Here is a 15759-nt window from a genome sequence, read left to right on the forward strand (position 1 = left end):
GTGTTGTGTGTGGATGTGGCTGCACTGCTTCTTTTCTGAAGTGACCCACGCTCAGTAGAGAGTACTGATGTAACACCATTCCAAAATCTTTCATATAATTTATTTGAAAAGATGCTTAATTTGTTTCCAATTTTTAAAAAGCTGTTCGGAACCCAAACATGTTTAAAGGAAATTCACATCTTTCACGGAGACAGAATTTAAATTTACAGAAATCCTGGAAGGCATCTTCATCAATGGAGAACCACACAGGACACTCCTGTCAGATCCTCCCTGCTTTCTTTCGGTTCTCTCGGTAGTTCCCACGGCTTGATCCCTGGTTTGTGTTCACCACTGGAAGCCCGATGTGAATTCAGCAAGTGTTCCTGCCTTTTTTATAAGGCACCATATGTAACGTGTCCTGTCAGCTGTTGGTTATTGAAGGGGCGCCTGGCTGCAGTTAGGAACATTGGCTTTCCCAGGCTTGCATCTCTACTGATGCTTGTGGCAAATCAGTCTGGAGTGCAGGCGAAGGTAAAAGGAGGGGACTTGGGTGTGTCTTCTATCATCAGTTAAGTAGCCAATGATCTCATCTTCTCTTAGGTAAGTAGTTACTAATCTTGAACTTCTGGAAACTGGAAACCAGTTTCTGGAAACCCTAAGCACAATGTAGGCTATGTTGTAAGAGAATCACAAACAGATTTTAGTTGGGGATGATACAAATAAAATACTCTTTTATGACTTGAAAGTCCTTTGCCCACAAATCTTGATTTTAAAAACAAACAAACAAACCTGTTTTGGCCCGGCTCACCAAGGGGTCAAGAGGCTACTCATCCTGCCCCAGCTTCAGCTGTAGACGCTGGTGGGAAAGAATTCCCTGGTTATAGATAGAGCTTGATGAGCTCATCACTCACGGCTGAGGGTGTCAGCACACCCAGGTCTGTAAACAGCAGTGTTATTAAGGAAGGGGGGGTGTAGTCGACCCAAGGGTGCTCTTCTCTGAGGTCTTGTCCAGTCTGTGCAGACTTCAAAGTATCGGCTTTATACTGTGGAGAGAGGAGACATGTTTATCTGCTGCCTGGATTTAGAGCTCTGCAGTGCTGAAGCCTGAGCAGTTTGTACACTACTCTCTGAAAACCAGAGGCCAGCAGTGTAGCACCCCTGCACAGGGGACAGCTGCTAGGATGAACCAGGTGACAGCGGCATACTGCTTGGACACAGTGAAGGACCTCAGCCATCAGTGCCCTGAATAAGCTCTTTTAGATCTCATGACAATATCTGTAGAGCTGACTGAGCTAGGTGCTCTGCTAGTTTCTTCTCCTGGGTGACTTTATAAAATCGTCATAATCCTACTAAATACTGTGATCCACTTTGGGGTCAGGTAGCTGAAGTTCTTACTAAGTAAAATGAATGGACTGCCCCCAGGTCACATTGTTAGTTAGTGGTAGATACAGGAGCTTGAAGTCCAGGCAGTTTGACCTCAGAATGCTTTGGGCAGTCAACTATCATCTTTCCTTGCCTCCTGTCAGTCTGTATCAACTGCTACTTAAGTGAAGAGCTGAAGTGTGGGAACAAAGTAGGCTTTAGGAGTCTAAATCCTACCACCATCTTAGTATTTCAAGAGTTGGAAAAAATAGCAATGGGATATGAATAACTTAGTGGAATAATCTTAGTACTGTCATTTTTGGGGGTTTCAGTTTAGACTGAAATATGTCTTTAAGTATGTGAAACTCTTACCTTAAACTCATCTGGGACATCCTGCTGGTTTAGTGGGAAGAGCCGTACAAACTTGAAGCTTTCTGCAACCACATAAAAAGGCTTGTTCTGTGCTTTGGCACACACAGCCATCTGGTTGGTTCCAATCTGGAAAATAAAGAGAAGAATGATCAATTTTTGTTTATTTTATTTATTCCCTTTTGTTGCCCTTGTTGTTTTCTTGTTATTGATGTCATTGTTGGACAGGAGAGAAATGGAGAGGAGGGGAAGACAGAGGGGAGAGAAAGATAGACACCTGCAGACCTGCTTCACCGTCTGTGAAGCGACTCCCCTGCAGGTGGGGAGCCAGGGGGCTTGAACCGGGATCCTTATGCCAGTCCTTGTGCTTTGTACCACCTGCGCTTAACCTGCTGCGCTACTGCCCGACTCCCAGAATGGGTCAAATTTTATAGCATATCATAAGTGGAAACAAACAGCATGTGAGCAAACATAACATATGTTATTCTAGCTTTGGAGTTTGATAGGGCCTTTAAAACAGTGTCACATGAAAAGATAATCAAGATCTGAGGCATTAGGTTAAGTTCAAGTTAAAACCACAGTGAGGGTGGTCCGGGAGGTGGTGCAGTGGCTAAGGCACTAGACTCAAGTATAAGGTCCTGAGTTCGATCCCCAGTAGCACATGTACCAGAGTGATGGCTGGTTCTTTCTCTCCTATCTTTCTTCTCATGAATAAATTAAAAAAAAACAACAACAAAACAGTGAAGGGTGCTGGGCGGTAGTGCACAGGGGTAAATGTACACAGTACAAAGCACAATGACCTGTGCAAGGATCCATTCCAGCCCCCAGCTCCCCACCAGCGGGGGTGGGAGTTCTGTGGGTGTCACTTCAAGCAAGTCTGCAGGTGTCTATCTTTCCTTCTCCCTCTTTATTTTCCTCTCTCTCAATTTCTCTCTGTCCTATCCAACAACAATAGAAAAAAAAAAAAGATGGCCCCTGGGAGCAGTGGATTCGTAGTGCAGTGGTACCTAGCTCCAGCGATAACTCTGGGGGGGGGACATAGTGGGGTAACACCTACTATGATGACAGATGAAATGACAAGTGTGGTGAAGAATGAAAATTTTGTTATGGTAGACTATAAGATGATGCAGTTGCATCAGAAAACAGATGGTCGGGGGGCCAGGGGTGGTGCACCTGGTTAAGTGCACACACTGCAGTGCACAAGGACCCAGGTTCAAGCCCCTATTCCCCACCTGCAGGGGAAGGCTTCAATCGGTAAGTCAGGGCTGCAGGTGTCTCTGTCTCTCCCTCTCTTACCTCCTCATCCCTTCTCAAGTTCTCTGTACTCAATAATAATTAAACACAGAAAAAAACAGATGGGAAGCTCCTTCTATTTTAAAGACTGTTCTATGTAGTCACTATAATATATAAACACAGGATTATATGATCCCACAATTCTCCTTGGTATATAACCTAAAGAATGGAAAACAATGGCCAGGGAAATAGCGCGACTAGTAAAGTGGATGACTTTATGCCTGGGGCTCCCAGTTCCATCCACGCATTGCATGCACTGGAGCGCGCTCTGACTTCTCATAAGAGAAAGAAAAATCTCTAAAACAAACAAAAATTAAAAATAGAAACACCAACAGATAATGGTACACCAGTGTTCACGGCATTACTTTTATGAATCTGTTTACATGAGCTAGTACTGACATCTAGGGTAGGCAACGTCATATTAGAGGTGACCAGGGGTGGGGTGAGGAAAGAAGGAAAGATCTGCTTGAAGGTGAAAGTTGGTGTTTAGGGTGAAAAGTTTTGAAAGCAGTGATTGATGATGGTTACACAGCACAATGCCACTGAACTGTATACCTGAAGACAATTGGGGGCTGGGCTGTGGCCGTCCTGGTAAAGTGCACATACTACAATGCACAAGGACTTAGGTTCAGGTCCTTGGTCCCCTCCTGTGGGCCTCACCTGGCTTAGTGCACGTTATCAACTGGGACAATGTCCCACCTGCAGGAGTGAAGCTTCACAAGTGGTGAAGCAGTGCTGCAGGTTCTCTCACTCCCTCTACCTCCCCCAACCCCCTCAATTTCTTTGTCTGTATCCAGAATAATAATTTTAAAAAGTAACATTTTATATATAGCTTCACAAGTGGTGAAGCAGGGCTGCAGGTGTCTCTGCCTCTTTCCCTCTATCTCCCCCTCTCTTTTCAATTTCTGTCTCTGTCCAATAATAAATAACAACAGATCAGTTAAAAAAAAAACACAACATGATATTGATGTCTGATATGCTCAGTGAGAAGAATAACAGTCGCAGAGGTGACTGGACTTGCACATGCAAGAGGTGAGACCGCAGGTTTGATCTCTGGTACTGCATAAGCAAAAAATAACAATGATCCTCTTAAAACATGTTTTGAGAAAAACATATGACTTACACAAATCAGTCTCTAAAGTAGATGAAATGTGAGTGGCCCCACAATGGAGCAGGGGTATGACAGTGAAATCCTGAAGCAGGAATGGAAGAAAGAGCCCTGCTACCTAATAACTGCCTGGTGTCCCAGCTCAGCATTATATCTCCATGCCTTGTGCAAGGAGGTGTGGACAGATGCTTTTACCTTGTTAATAATTCCTCCGTTTTCAACAACTCCTTCTGCACCAACTATGACAAGATCCACTTTCTCCATGATATACCTGAGAAAAATTAAAAACCACTTATTGTTCTTTTCTTGGCAATTTTCAGTAGCATCATCACCTGCAAAGATAAACATTCCATCTTTCACCTTTAGTTTCTCTCATATCTTTCTTCAGAACACTTAACACATGAGGTACCCAACCCTTGGCATTGTTCTGGTTCTGTCTCCAGGGCTTTAAACCCGTTTTGATCATAACTCACTCCTAGCGTGTAAGCGCGCGCACAAACACACACGTAACTGAAGCAAGTATTTCATGGCCTGCTGTTCACTCAAACTGTGGGGTGCATTCTATTGCCTCCCTTTTTAAGGTGGCATTAATTTTTAAGATTTATTTATATGAGAGAGAAGAGTGTCACTCAATTCTGGCATATGGCAGAGCTGGGGATCGAACCTGGGTTCTGTCTACTTTCTATTTTAAGTTTTGTGTTTTGTTTTTTTGGTTTAATTAATTTACCAGAGCACTGCTCAGTTATGGCATATGGTGGTACAGGGGACTGAACCTGGGACCTCGGAGATGCCTGTTCTCTTTTAATGCAAACCAAAAATTTAGAAACTTGATGTGATCTCAAGTTTAGAAAAGTTGTTATGCAATTTAAGAATCTTCCCAACAGGGTGAAGGTGATTTTTACCTTTTAAAATGAGCAGTTAGAGGGGACATGAGATAGCTCCCCCAACAGCACATAAGAAGCCCTGGGTTCAATCTCCATGACCACATGGATGCAGAGTGAACAGCACTGGGGTAGCTCTCTGGGTGATGGGGCGGTGCTGTGAAACCTCTCCTCTCTCGCTCTCTAAAATTGGCTGTGAAGGCTGCTCAAGAGTAGTATCTTGTATGTGTGAGGCCCTGGGCTTATTCTTCAATGCTGTCATAGTGATAATAACAATAATGGTAATAAATAATAATAGTGATAATAATAAAACAACTAGAAATCTTCAAAATGCTTACTCTCGAACACTTTCCTAACTTCTTTATTCACCTAGCTTACATATTTTCTTTCTAGGATATTACTTCTGTTTTCTCTTGTCAGACACATTGATAGTCCAAGGAACATGTGATCTTGGGTTTAGGGGAGGAACTGCATGGGTGAGACAAAGCCTTGTGATTGGGACAACCTCCCATCTTCAGCTGAATAGGGAGCCCTCATTACAGAGTCTTTGTACCTTGCTCTGAAAATACACCAAAGTCTTATGTAAGCAACCTCCTACCATACAAAACTTCCACTACTGAGACCTTCTACTGAGCTTGCTGGTCGAGTGTTGTCATCAATTAAGAGGCAAGATGCTGCCCAGTGCAGTTTTATAAACGGGACTTAAACCTTTCATCTGGGAACCCTGCTCCAAGCTGGCCCTGGAGCGGGTGAGGGACTTGGTGATGCGCTAAGCAGGTGCTTACCCGACGGCTGCATCCAGGACCACAGTGACAGGGACGTTGAGGCTGCAGAGGGCTTTGGCCATTTTCTTACTGAAAGTGACATTTGGAGAACGTGAAAGAAAGTGCTATAATGGGGTATGATGAGCTATTTGAATTCAGTCAATCTCCAGCATCACTATTAGCCAGAGCTGAGCAATACTCTGGTTTAAAAAAAAAAAAAAAAAAGGGAGTCGGGCGGTAGCGCAGCGGGTTAAGCGCTGGTGGCGCAAAACACAAGAACCCGTGTAAGGATCCCAGTTTGAGCCCCCAGCTCCCCACCTGCAGGGGAGTCGCTTCACAAGCAGTGAAGCAAGTCTGCAGGTGTCTTTCTCTCCCCCTCTCTGTCTTCCCCTCCTCTCTCCATTTCTCTCTGTCCTATCCAACAACAACCACATCAGTAACAACAATAAAAACAAGGGCAACAAAAGGGAAAAAATAAATATTAAAAGGGGGGGCTGGGTGGTAGTGCAGTGGGTTAACTGCACGTATGTGCAAAGCACAAGGACCAGCGTGAGGATCCCGGTTTGAGCCCCCGGATCCCCACCTGTAGGGGGGGTTGCTTCACAGGCGGTGAAGCAGGTCTGCAGGTGTCTTTCTCTCCCCCTCTCTGTCTTCCCCTCCTCTCTCCATTTCTCTCTGTCCTATCCAACAACAACAATAATAATAACAAGTGCAACAAAAGGGGAAAATAGCCTCCAGGAGCAGTGGATTCATAGTGCAGCCACTGAGGCCCAGCAATAATCCTGGAGGCAAAAAAAAAAAAAAAAAAAGCTGCCAGGAGTAGGGGATTTGCAGTGCTGGCAGCAAGCCTCAGCGATATCCCTGGAGTAGAAGGAAAAAAAGGGGACGGGGGAGATATGGGCAGGGAAAATAGCTCAGCTGGTAGAATACAGGATTTGCATACCCAAGTTTCCTTGCTTGATCTTTGGTGCTACATGTACCAGAGTGGTGTCCTGGCTTCTCTCTCTAGGGAAGCTGTATCTCATATGAAATAAACTTTGAAAAATAATAAGTAAAGTAACTGCCTGCTAGGTACATAACCAAACAGATACTCACCCAGATAAATCAGGCTGTGATTCTGTAATGTACACACTGAAACGCTTCTTGGCTGTCACAGCTGATTGCAAGACTCTCAGGACCACTCTGGAGTTGGCATGAGTCAGAATTCTCTGTGGACCGAGACACGCCTGTCAAACAGGCAGCTTCCCAGGGCCCACCCAGACTTGCAAGCCTCTTGAGCGTGTTTCTGGAACCCTGATGCTTCTCTGCTTTCTCTCAATAACAAAGGACATCCTTGATGGTATAGCAGGTTTGAAGCTGTTTACAGGTTGAAAAACATTCCTGCCAGAGGAATGAATTCTGGGTCTCCTCATATCAGGTGTAGAAATCACTATACAGTTACAGATACAAAAGTATCTGGAGGGGTCCAGAAGATGTTTACTCAGTGGCGCACACACTTTACCAGGCCCAAGGGCCTGGGTTCCAGTCCCTCAGCACTGCCGAGGAGGGTCAGGTAAAGGGGAGCTACATGAGCAGCAGAGTGATGCTGACGTGTCTCTCCTATTTCCAAATATTTATTTACTTGTTATTTTTAGTGACAGGATGGAGAAAAATTGAGAGAGGAGAGAGAGAGGATGAGAGGGAGACCTGCAGCACTGCCTCATCACTTGTGAAGCTTTCCCCTGCAGGTGGGGAGTGGGGGCTTGAACCCAGATCCCTGCACATGGTAGCATCTGTGCTCAGCTGTATGCACCACTGCTGGCCCCTCTCCACTGTTTCTTTTCCTTATTTTGCCTCCAGGGTTGTCACAGGGGCTTGACGCTGGCACTATGAATTCATTGCTCCTGGCGCCCATTTTTTCCATTTTTACTGGATAGGACAGAGAAATTGAGAGAGAAGGGGAAGATAGAGAGGGGGAGAGAGAAAGATAGACACTTGCAGATATGTTTCACCACTTTTGAAGTGTCCCTCCTGCAGGTGGGGATCCGGGGGCTTGAACCTGTATCCTTGTGCGGGTTCTTGTGCTTAGTACTATGTGCACTTAACTGGGTGTGCCACCGATCGCCCCCCCCCTCCACCGGAAGAAAAAAAGGAAAAAAAAAAAGCCCACGAGAGTAGTAGAATCATGGAGGCACTAAGCCCTAAAAGAATACATGTATTAATAATAAAGAGAAAGAATGAAAGGAAGAGAGAGAGGTAAGTAGGAAAGAAAGGAAAGGAGGAAGGGAGGGAGGGAAGGAGGAAGGGAAGAAGGGAAAGGAGGGAGGGAGGGAGGAGGGAAGGAAGGGAGGGAGGGAGGAGGGGAGGGAGGGAGGAGGGGAGGGAGGGAGGAGGGGAGGGAGGGAGGGAGGAGGGGAGGAAGGGAGGGAGGGAGGAGGGAGGGAAGGGAGGAGGGGAGGAAGGGAGGGAGGGAGGAGGGAGGGAAGGGAGGAGGGAGGGAAGGGAGGGAGGGAAGAGGGGAGGGAGGGAGGGAGGAGGGAAGGGAGGGAGGGAGGATGCTTTTAGAGCTGCAGACTGCCTTAGACTCCTGTGGACTGGTCTCCCCATTTCTGAGACAATCTGCACAGCTGGGCCTGCAGGCCCCCTGCAGGCAACATACATTAAATGCAGTGGGGCTCCCGGTGAGGTGGAGCCAGCAGCGAAGCATAAAGGGACATCAGCGGCCTTGCAGCTCTAACATCCTCCTGGGTATGGACAGCTCACCCAGCCTGCAAGCAGGAGCGGGAGCAGGAGGTCATGGCCAGAGGCAGCCATGACTTTGTCTCCACTTGCCCTGAAATGGCTTCCTTGGCAACTGGCTTTAGTGTAAGTTCTCACGGCTGTCATTTATTTAATAACACACTTCAAAGGAGGAGGGTAATAACACGGAGGACAAGATTTCAGAGTCAAAATGCAAGTATATAAATGTATGCTCAGTGGAAGCTTAATGGGCAAGAGGAGGGAGGCTGGTCGGAGAGGCACTGTAAATGCTTTCCTGCCCCTTTGCTGGGTCAGACTCAACTGGAAGCACCTGTCTTTCCTCATGTACCCTATAAACACTTGGCGTCTTTGTATCTAAAAGTGTTTGAAATAAAGTTCAAAACAAAACAAACACAGTGTTGACTTCTATAGGGCAGCGTCAGTGTTAACCAGTGACAAGAGCTGCTCGTGTTAATTTAATTCAGATTCATTTAGTATATGCCAATAATTTAAAAAGTGTCACTCTGGGTCGACTTTCAGACAGAGACAGACAAAAGTCAGAGAGAGGAAGAGACACCACAGCACCAGAGCTTCCCCTGGAGTCAGGGCACACCTATGTGGTGCCAGGGCTGAAGCTGGGGTGAGTACTTGGCAAGCTGGGCACCCTGACAGGTAAGCCATCTTTCTGCACCTCCCCATTCTTTTTTAAAAATATGGTGGGGAGTCGGGCTGTAGCGCAGCGGGTTAAGCGCAGGTGGCGCAAAGCACAAGGACCGGCATAAGGATCCCGGTTCGAACCCCGGCTCCCCACCTGCAGGCAGGTCCCTTCACAGGCGGTGAAGCAGGTCTGCAGGTGTCTATCTTTCTCTCCTCCTCTCTGTCTTCCCCTCCTCTCTCCATTTCTCTCTGTCCTATCCAACAACGACAACAACAATAATAACTACAACAATAAAAAAACAACAAGGGCAACAAAAGGGAATAAATAAATAAAATAAATAAAAAATTAACAAAAAAAATATGGTGATGGGAAGTAGACCCACATCTTTGTGTATGTGCAATATTGCCAAGCAGCCTTTTGAGCCCCCGTTTTCAATTTTCTACACCTGCAGGAAAAGAGGGGGAGAGACAGAGAGAGGAGTGAGGGAGACAGCCAAACACCTCTCCATCGTCCATGGAGTGGCCCTTGGTGCTGTCCATGCTGCTCCTATGTGACCTGGAGATTTAACCCAGGGCCTTCCATGTAGTGTAATTTACCCACTGAACTATCTCCCACTCCCCCAAAATGTTTTTGATAATACATCTGTTTATTTTTATATCCACCACCAGCACTATTGCTGGGGCTCAGTGCCACCACTACGGGTCCACTGCTACCAGTGGCTCTTTCTTTCTTACTCTCTTCCTTTCTTTGTCTTTCTATTTTATTTGATAGGACAGAGAGAAATTGAGAGAGGCGAGGGAGATAGAGGGAGAAGAAGGTAGGCACCTGAAGACCTGTTTCACCGCTAGTGAAGCTTCCCCCAGCAGGTGGGGAGGCGGGGCTTGAACCTGGGTCTTTCTCATGGTACTGTATGTGCTCAACTGGGTGTGCTTAATGCCTGTCCCTTGACATCTAATTATTAAATCAAGAATCTCACATGCTGGCCCAGTGCTGTCCTCTGCTAAGATGATAACCAGTAATAATAATATCTTCATTCCTGGAGTGTTCCTTATGTGCCAGGCATCATGGTGTAGAGCCCTTACAGACGCCGCCTCATTAGTCTCCACCACTCTCTTGTGAGGAAGGTGCCAGTCTTGCCCTTATTTTTTTTCCCCTTTTTATTTATGTATTCCCTTTTGTTGCCCTTTTTTTCTTTTTAATTACTGTAGTTATTACTGATGTCGTTGTTGTTGGATAGGACAGAGAGAATTGGAGAGGAGGGGAGACAGAGAGGGGGAGAGAAAGACACCTGCAGACCTGCTTCACCACCTGTGAAGTGACTTCCCTGCAGGTGGGGAGTCGGGGGGGGGGGGCTCGAACCAGGATCCTCATGCCGGTCCTTGCGCTTTGCGCCACGTGCACTTAACCTGCTGCGCTACCGCCCAACTCCCTTCTTGCCCTTATTTATAATAGATTTGAATAGGGCAGCACAGAGCACTGAAGTAAATTATGTGAGCTTACACATCAAGTAAGTAGCAGAGGCAGGATTTGCCCTCAGGAGTCTAACTGCGAAGTCCTTGCTCCCAATGCCCACACGTGACGAGTAACTTACTCACCGCCCCGTCTTTGATGAAAGTATGGCACATATCTGCGATTTTAGTTCTCGACTGTGAAATTCTCCTGAGAAAAAGCTCTCCCCGCTCAATCATGATCTTTTTACATTTGGAGTAATCCTAGGAAGAAAAGAGCAAAACAAGGAAAAAGGAAGACCAAGGAAAACCTAGAGGTAATGAGAGCTGCAGGGAGGCAGGGCCGGGGGCTTACAGAGTACTCCAGGGACGTGAGGCTGATGAAGCGCAGGAAGAGCTCCCCGCCGGAGGACACGGCCACCGAGGAGTCCACACCACAGAGGGTTTTTATGGCACTGGTGAGATTTGCTCGCAGGCCCTGGATTGTCTCCCCTGGAGTGATGACATGAGAAACATGTTTATTTTAGCACCACAACCCCTAACTGGGTCTGCAATTCATTACTGATTTACCCAAAATGGACTGTGAGGATCCTAAGTGCAAGGCAATAATCTAGATGTCTAAATGAGATACATCAGTGCCTAGAGAGAGCGAGGGTCCCGGCTCAGATGGAACTTCTTTTGTAGTGAAAATGATGATAAATAAGCATGCAAGAAAATAAGTAAATCAGTCTAATACAGATTGTAGGGAGGAGAAGAAAATCAGAGCAATGAGAATGCTGGAACCCTTCTAGGCAGACTTAACAGGAATGGCCTTTTGGAGAAGGGGAGGGGGGGCATTTAAAATGAGACCTGAGGGGAGTCGGGCTGTAGCCAGCGGGTTAAGACCAATGTAAGGGTCCCGGTTCAAGCCCTGGCTTCCCACCTGCAGGGGAGTCGCTTCACAAGTGGTGAAGCAGGTCTGCAGGTGTCTATCTTTCTCCCCCCCTTTCTGTCTTCCCCCTCCTCTCTCCATTTCCCTCTGTCCTTATCCAACAACGATGACAACAATAATAACTACAACAATAAAACAACAAGGGCAACAAAAGGGAATGAATAAATAGATAGATAAATAAATAATAAATATTTTTTAAAAAAGAGACCTGAGGAAGGATCCAGCTTCATAAGGACCTTGTGAGAAAGGTTCTAGACTCATACTCTAACAATGCAGGAGACTGGAAAGAACTTGGCTATAACAAAGACAGGCCGACACAGATGAGCACATTCCAATGAAGAAGCTCATAGGAGGAAATACAGCAGTAGTAGCAAATGAGGGCTGGAAGGCAGTGTGAGTGAGTGAGGTTAAAGTGCTTGGACGTTATTGTTAAGTACAGTGGGAAGGCCCCACAGGTTGTTTTAGAGACACACGCCTCTAGGTTAGTCCTTCGGAGTAAGGAAGACTATGTTTGCGGCACGTGAATTAGAAAGTGATCACAATGAATGACACTGACACTAGTGTTTACTCTGGAACATACTCGGAAGTATCTGCACAGAATCTGGTACAAGTCAGAAGCTTAAAAAAAGTTACAGGGCCTGGGTACTGCACTTGGTTAAGTGCAATCATTACCACGTGTAAGGACCCGAGTTTGAGCCCCCACTCCCCACCTGCAAGGGGGAAGCTTCATGAGTGGTGAAGCAAGTACGATAAGTGTCTCTCTATCTCCCCCTTCCCTCAATTTCTCTGTCTTATCAAATAAAGAAGAAAAAAAAGGGGGGGGAGGGGAGCTGCTGGGAGCAGTGGATTTGCTGTGTAGTAACCCTGGTGGCAAAATAACAAACAAACAAAACACTTACAAAGCTTTACTCTTTCTATAGATTAAGCTTCATGGCTAACCTAACATAAAATGCCCACTTAACTAAAAGTGTATTTCATTCATGAAGGACCCTTTTGGTGCTAGCTTGAGGTTAAAAGGAGCACTGATATGAAGGTGCTGAGCTTGGGCGGCATCATCTTACACAGGCACATGCACAACCCTCACTGTCTACACTTCCGTATTACTAGAGAACTGGAGGGTGACCCACTTTACCTTTATCTCTATTTAAGAACTCCAGCAACGTCCGGATGGCAGCTACTGCTGAGGCCATGTCAGGATCTTTTTTCATTTGAGACTTAAAGTATTCAATTAACTCTGGGAAAAGAGAAAAAAAGCAATTCATCAAATCTAGTAGTAGGATCTAAGGCCAGAAAGTTTGCCAATGGTTGATGACCTTAAGAAGCAAGCTAAGGGGGGGCCAGGCGGTAGTGCAGCGGGTTAAGCGCTGGTGGTGTAAAGCGCCAGGACAGGCGTAAGGATCCCGGGTTCTAACCCCCGGTTCCCCACCTGCAGGAGGTTGCTTCGCAAGCGGTGAAGCAGGTCTGCAGGTGTCTATCTTTCTCTCCTCTTCTCTGTCTTCCCCTCCTCTCTCCATTTCTCTCTGTCCTATCCAACGACTACATCAGTAACAATAACAATAATAACTACAACAACAATAAAACAACAAGGGCAACAAAGGGGGAAAAAGGCAAATAAAAAAGAAGCAAGCTAGGGGTTGAAGCAGATAGCATAATGGTTATACAAAAAGACTCTCATGCCTGAGGCTTGAAGGTCCTAGATTTACCCCCCTCACCAACACCACCAGTACTGTAAACTGGGGAGAAAGCATAATGGTTATGTGAAAGACTCCCGTGCCTGAGGCCCTAAGGTCCAAGGTTTAATCCCCAGCTCCACCATAAATCAGAGCTGACCAGTGCTCTGGTTTCTTTCTCTGTCATTCAAATAAAATAAAAAATGAGGAGGAAGAAGAAGAGAAGAATGGGCAACAGCAACAAATTAGCAGCTAGGGAGATGGCACAACTAGCAGAGGACTGCTTTAACATGCCTGAGGTTCCCAGTCTGATTCCCTAGCGCTGCCTGTACTGGAGTGAAGCTCTGGTTTTTCAATCTGTCTCGGGTGAAACTCTCTTCTGTGTGTAATAAATCTTTAAAAAAGAAGCAAACTGGGAGCTGGGAGCGGGGTTAAGAGCACATGGTGCGAAGCGCTAGGTAAGGATCCCAGTTCAAGTCCCCGGCTCCCCACCTGCAGAGGAGTCACTTCACAGGTGGCGAAGCAGGTCTGCAGGTGTCTATCTTTTTAAAAAAGATTTTATTTGTTTATGAGAAAGATAGGAAGAGAGAGAGAAAGAACCAGACATCACTCTGACACATGTGCTGCCAGGGACCAAACTCGGGACCTTGTGCTTGAGAGTCCAAAGCTTTTATCGCTGCGCCACCTCCCAGACCTCTCCCTCCTCTGTCTTCCCCTCCTCTCTCAATTTCTCTGTCCTAGCCAACAACAACAGCAGTAACAACAACAACGATGATAAACAACAAAGGCAACAAAAGGGGAAAAAATAAATTAAATCAGAACTGTCTATTTAAAAAAAGAATGAAAAAAATTTAAAAAAGAAGCAAACTAATGTTCTTTTTTTTTTTATTGCCACTAGAATGATCACTGGAGCTCAAAACTAATGTTCTTTTATTACTATTTCTGAAGAGATATTAGGGAATGAACTTAGTGTCTGACTCATGTGGCATATCGCTGGGTGGTCTCCTGAGCCGATTTTTCATCAATTTACTTTGTGGTGCTGAGGTTTGAACCCATAGTCTTCTGTTTGGTAAGGTGTCTGCACGACAGGTAAGCTATCTATCTGTAGAAGTAGACTAATTTTATTTTATCTGATTAAAAAGAAAAGATGACTTTCAGTCTGGAAGATGGCACAGTCAAATAAATTGCTGGATCTTTGGGTTAGGTAGACAGCATAGTGGTTAAGCAAAAGGCTTTCATGGCTGAAGGTCTGAGGTCTCAGGTTCAATCCTCAGCACCATGATAAGCCAGAGCTGAGCAGTATTCTGGTCTCTTTCTCTGTATCTTTCCCTCTGTACCTCTCTCTCACTAAAACTAAAAAAAAAAAAAAAAAAAAAAAAAAAAATCACTGGACCCTCAAGCATGAGGTCCTGGGCTTGACACCCTCCCTCCATCCCCAGTGATACTCTGGTTCTCTTGCTAATAAACATTTACTTGGTGTATTGCAGCAATGCAAAGGACTCTGGGGAAGGAGGGGAAAGGATAGAAGGGTGCTGGGAACCTGATGTATGATGACAGAAAAAGACCTGGGTTAGGGAAGAGATTGTCTTGCAGACATCTGTTTTTGGGAGATGAGAAGTTGTACTTATGTGTCAACAACTGTACTGAAACCAGTAAACCCTCATAGTGAAAAAAGATTTATTTAATGAGAGCTGAATATTCCTATTAAAAATATACACATATAAATCTTTGACAACAAAAATTTTAAATAATTTTCCTTTTGGGGTGTTTGACTTCAAGAGCATAAAAAACGCTGATGGAAACTGATAGCATCACTTTACTATGTGAAAGCTCATTCCCATTTATTAAAAACTATCCACACACAATGGCACAAAACCTAGACTCTTAAATAATGAAAGGTCAGTTTCTCTTCCTTCCTTGACCCCAAACCCCGAGAGAATCCGAGTCAATCATAATCCCAATCTCTCCTGCACCTCTCTAGATAGTGTATGTTAATTCACACGATTAACATATTCACATGTATGTGCATAGAGAGGTCCACTCCCCCAATACTTCACATGGAAGACTTTGAAACATTTTGAAAGCCATAGCAAACAACGCCTTTCCCTTCTTTTAAAAGGAGATTTCTTGCTCATCCTTCACATCGGAGGGAAAACAGAATGCGAAGACCTGCCCGCTTCTCGCTGTTTTTTGGAGGGCTCTGGGAAGCGTATGGAAGTGGGGTGCCGGCGACTACTCTTGGGGCCACCCTGTGGATAATGGAGCAGCGAGAGAGTTAGCAGAAAGGGGAGGAACCAAGCCCTGCAAAGAGACCTGCAAAGTGACTGGGAGCCCGGTCTGGGAATGTGAGATCCGGTCCCCTGCTCGGCTCTGCTAGTAGTCCAGCAGCCCCAGCCCGGCCCGATTTACCCTTGTCGTCCATGTTGCTCTCCGGACCGCAGAGATCTAGGAGTCCGGAGCCCACAATGCTGTTCCGATGGGGGACAAGACGGCGCCAGCGCGGATCCCCAGAGCCTGACAGCGCGCCGCAGGGCTCCGCACTCCACTTCCGGCGCTTTGGGGGCGGGGCCGTGGGCTG

General features: G+C 45.9%; 1 protein-coding gene across 1 annotated transcript; it reads right to left on the reverse strand.

Annotated features, from left to right (window-relative positions):
• Positions 1–83: 83 nt before the first annotated feature.
• On the reverse strand, positions 84–15746 carry EIF2B1 (eukaryotic translation initiation factor 2B subunit alpha). The gene is made up of 9 exons (XM_060193230.1): positions 15591–15746; positions 12644–12745; positions 10936–11072; positions 10728–10844; positions 6852–6964; positions 5778–5846; positions 4307–4382; positions 1714–1839; positions 84–1022 (listed from the first exon to the last, which is right to left on the reverse strand). Exons 1-9 carry the CDS (start codon positions 15601–15603, stop codon positions 858–860), a joined length of 918 nt encoding a protein of 305 aa, XP_060049213.1. The 5' UTR covers positions 15604–15746; the 3' UTR covers positions 84–857.
• Between the last annotated feature and the right edge of the window lie 13 nt (positions 15747–15759).

The sequence above is a fragment of the Erinaceus europaeus genome, chromosome 6 (genome assembly GCF_950295315.1).
Source record: "Erinaceus europaeus chromosome 6, mEriEur2.1, whole genome shotgun sequence".
Taxonomy (NCBI): domain Eukaryota; kingdom Metazoa; phylum Chordata; class Mammalia; order Eulipotyphla; family Erinaceidae; genus Erinaceus; species Erinaceus europaeus.

What these genes read in the sequence shown, in the direction of transcription:
- EIF2B1 (XM_060193230.1), bottom strand. An exon ending in CTTTCATCAAAGACGGGGCG is followed by an intron (nt 6,965 to 10,727) that starts GTGAGTAAGTTA and finishes CTCGGTCCACAG; the next exon opens with AGAATTCTGACTCATGCCAA. An exon ending in ATGTCCCAGATGAGTTTAAG is followed by an intron (nt 1,023 to 1,713) that starts GTAAGAGTTTCA and finishes CTCTCTCCACAG; the next exon opens with TATAAAGCCGATACTTTGAA.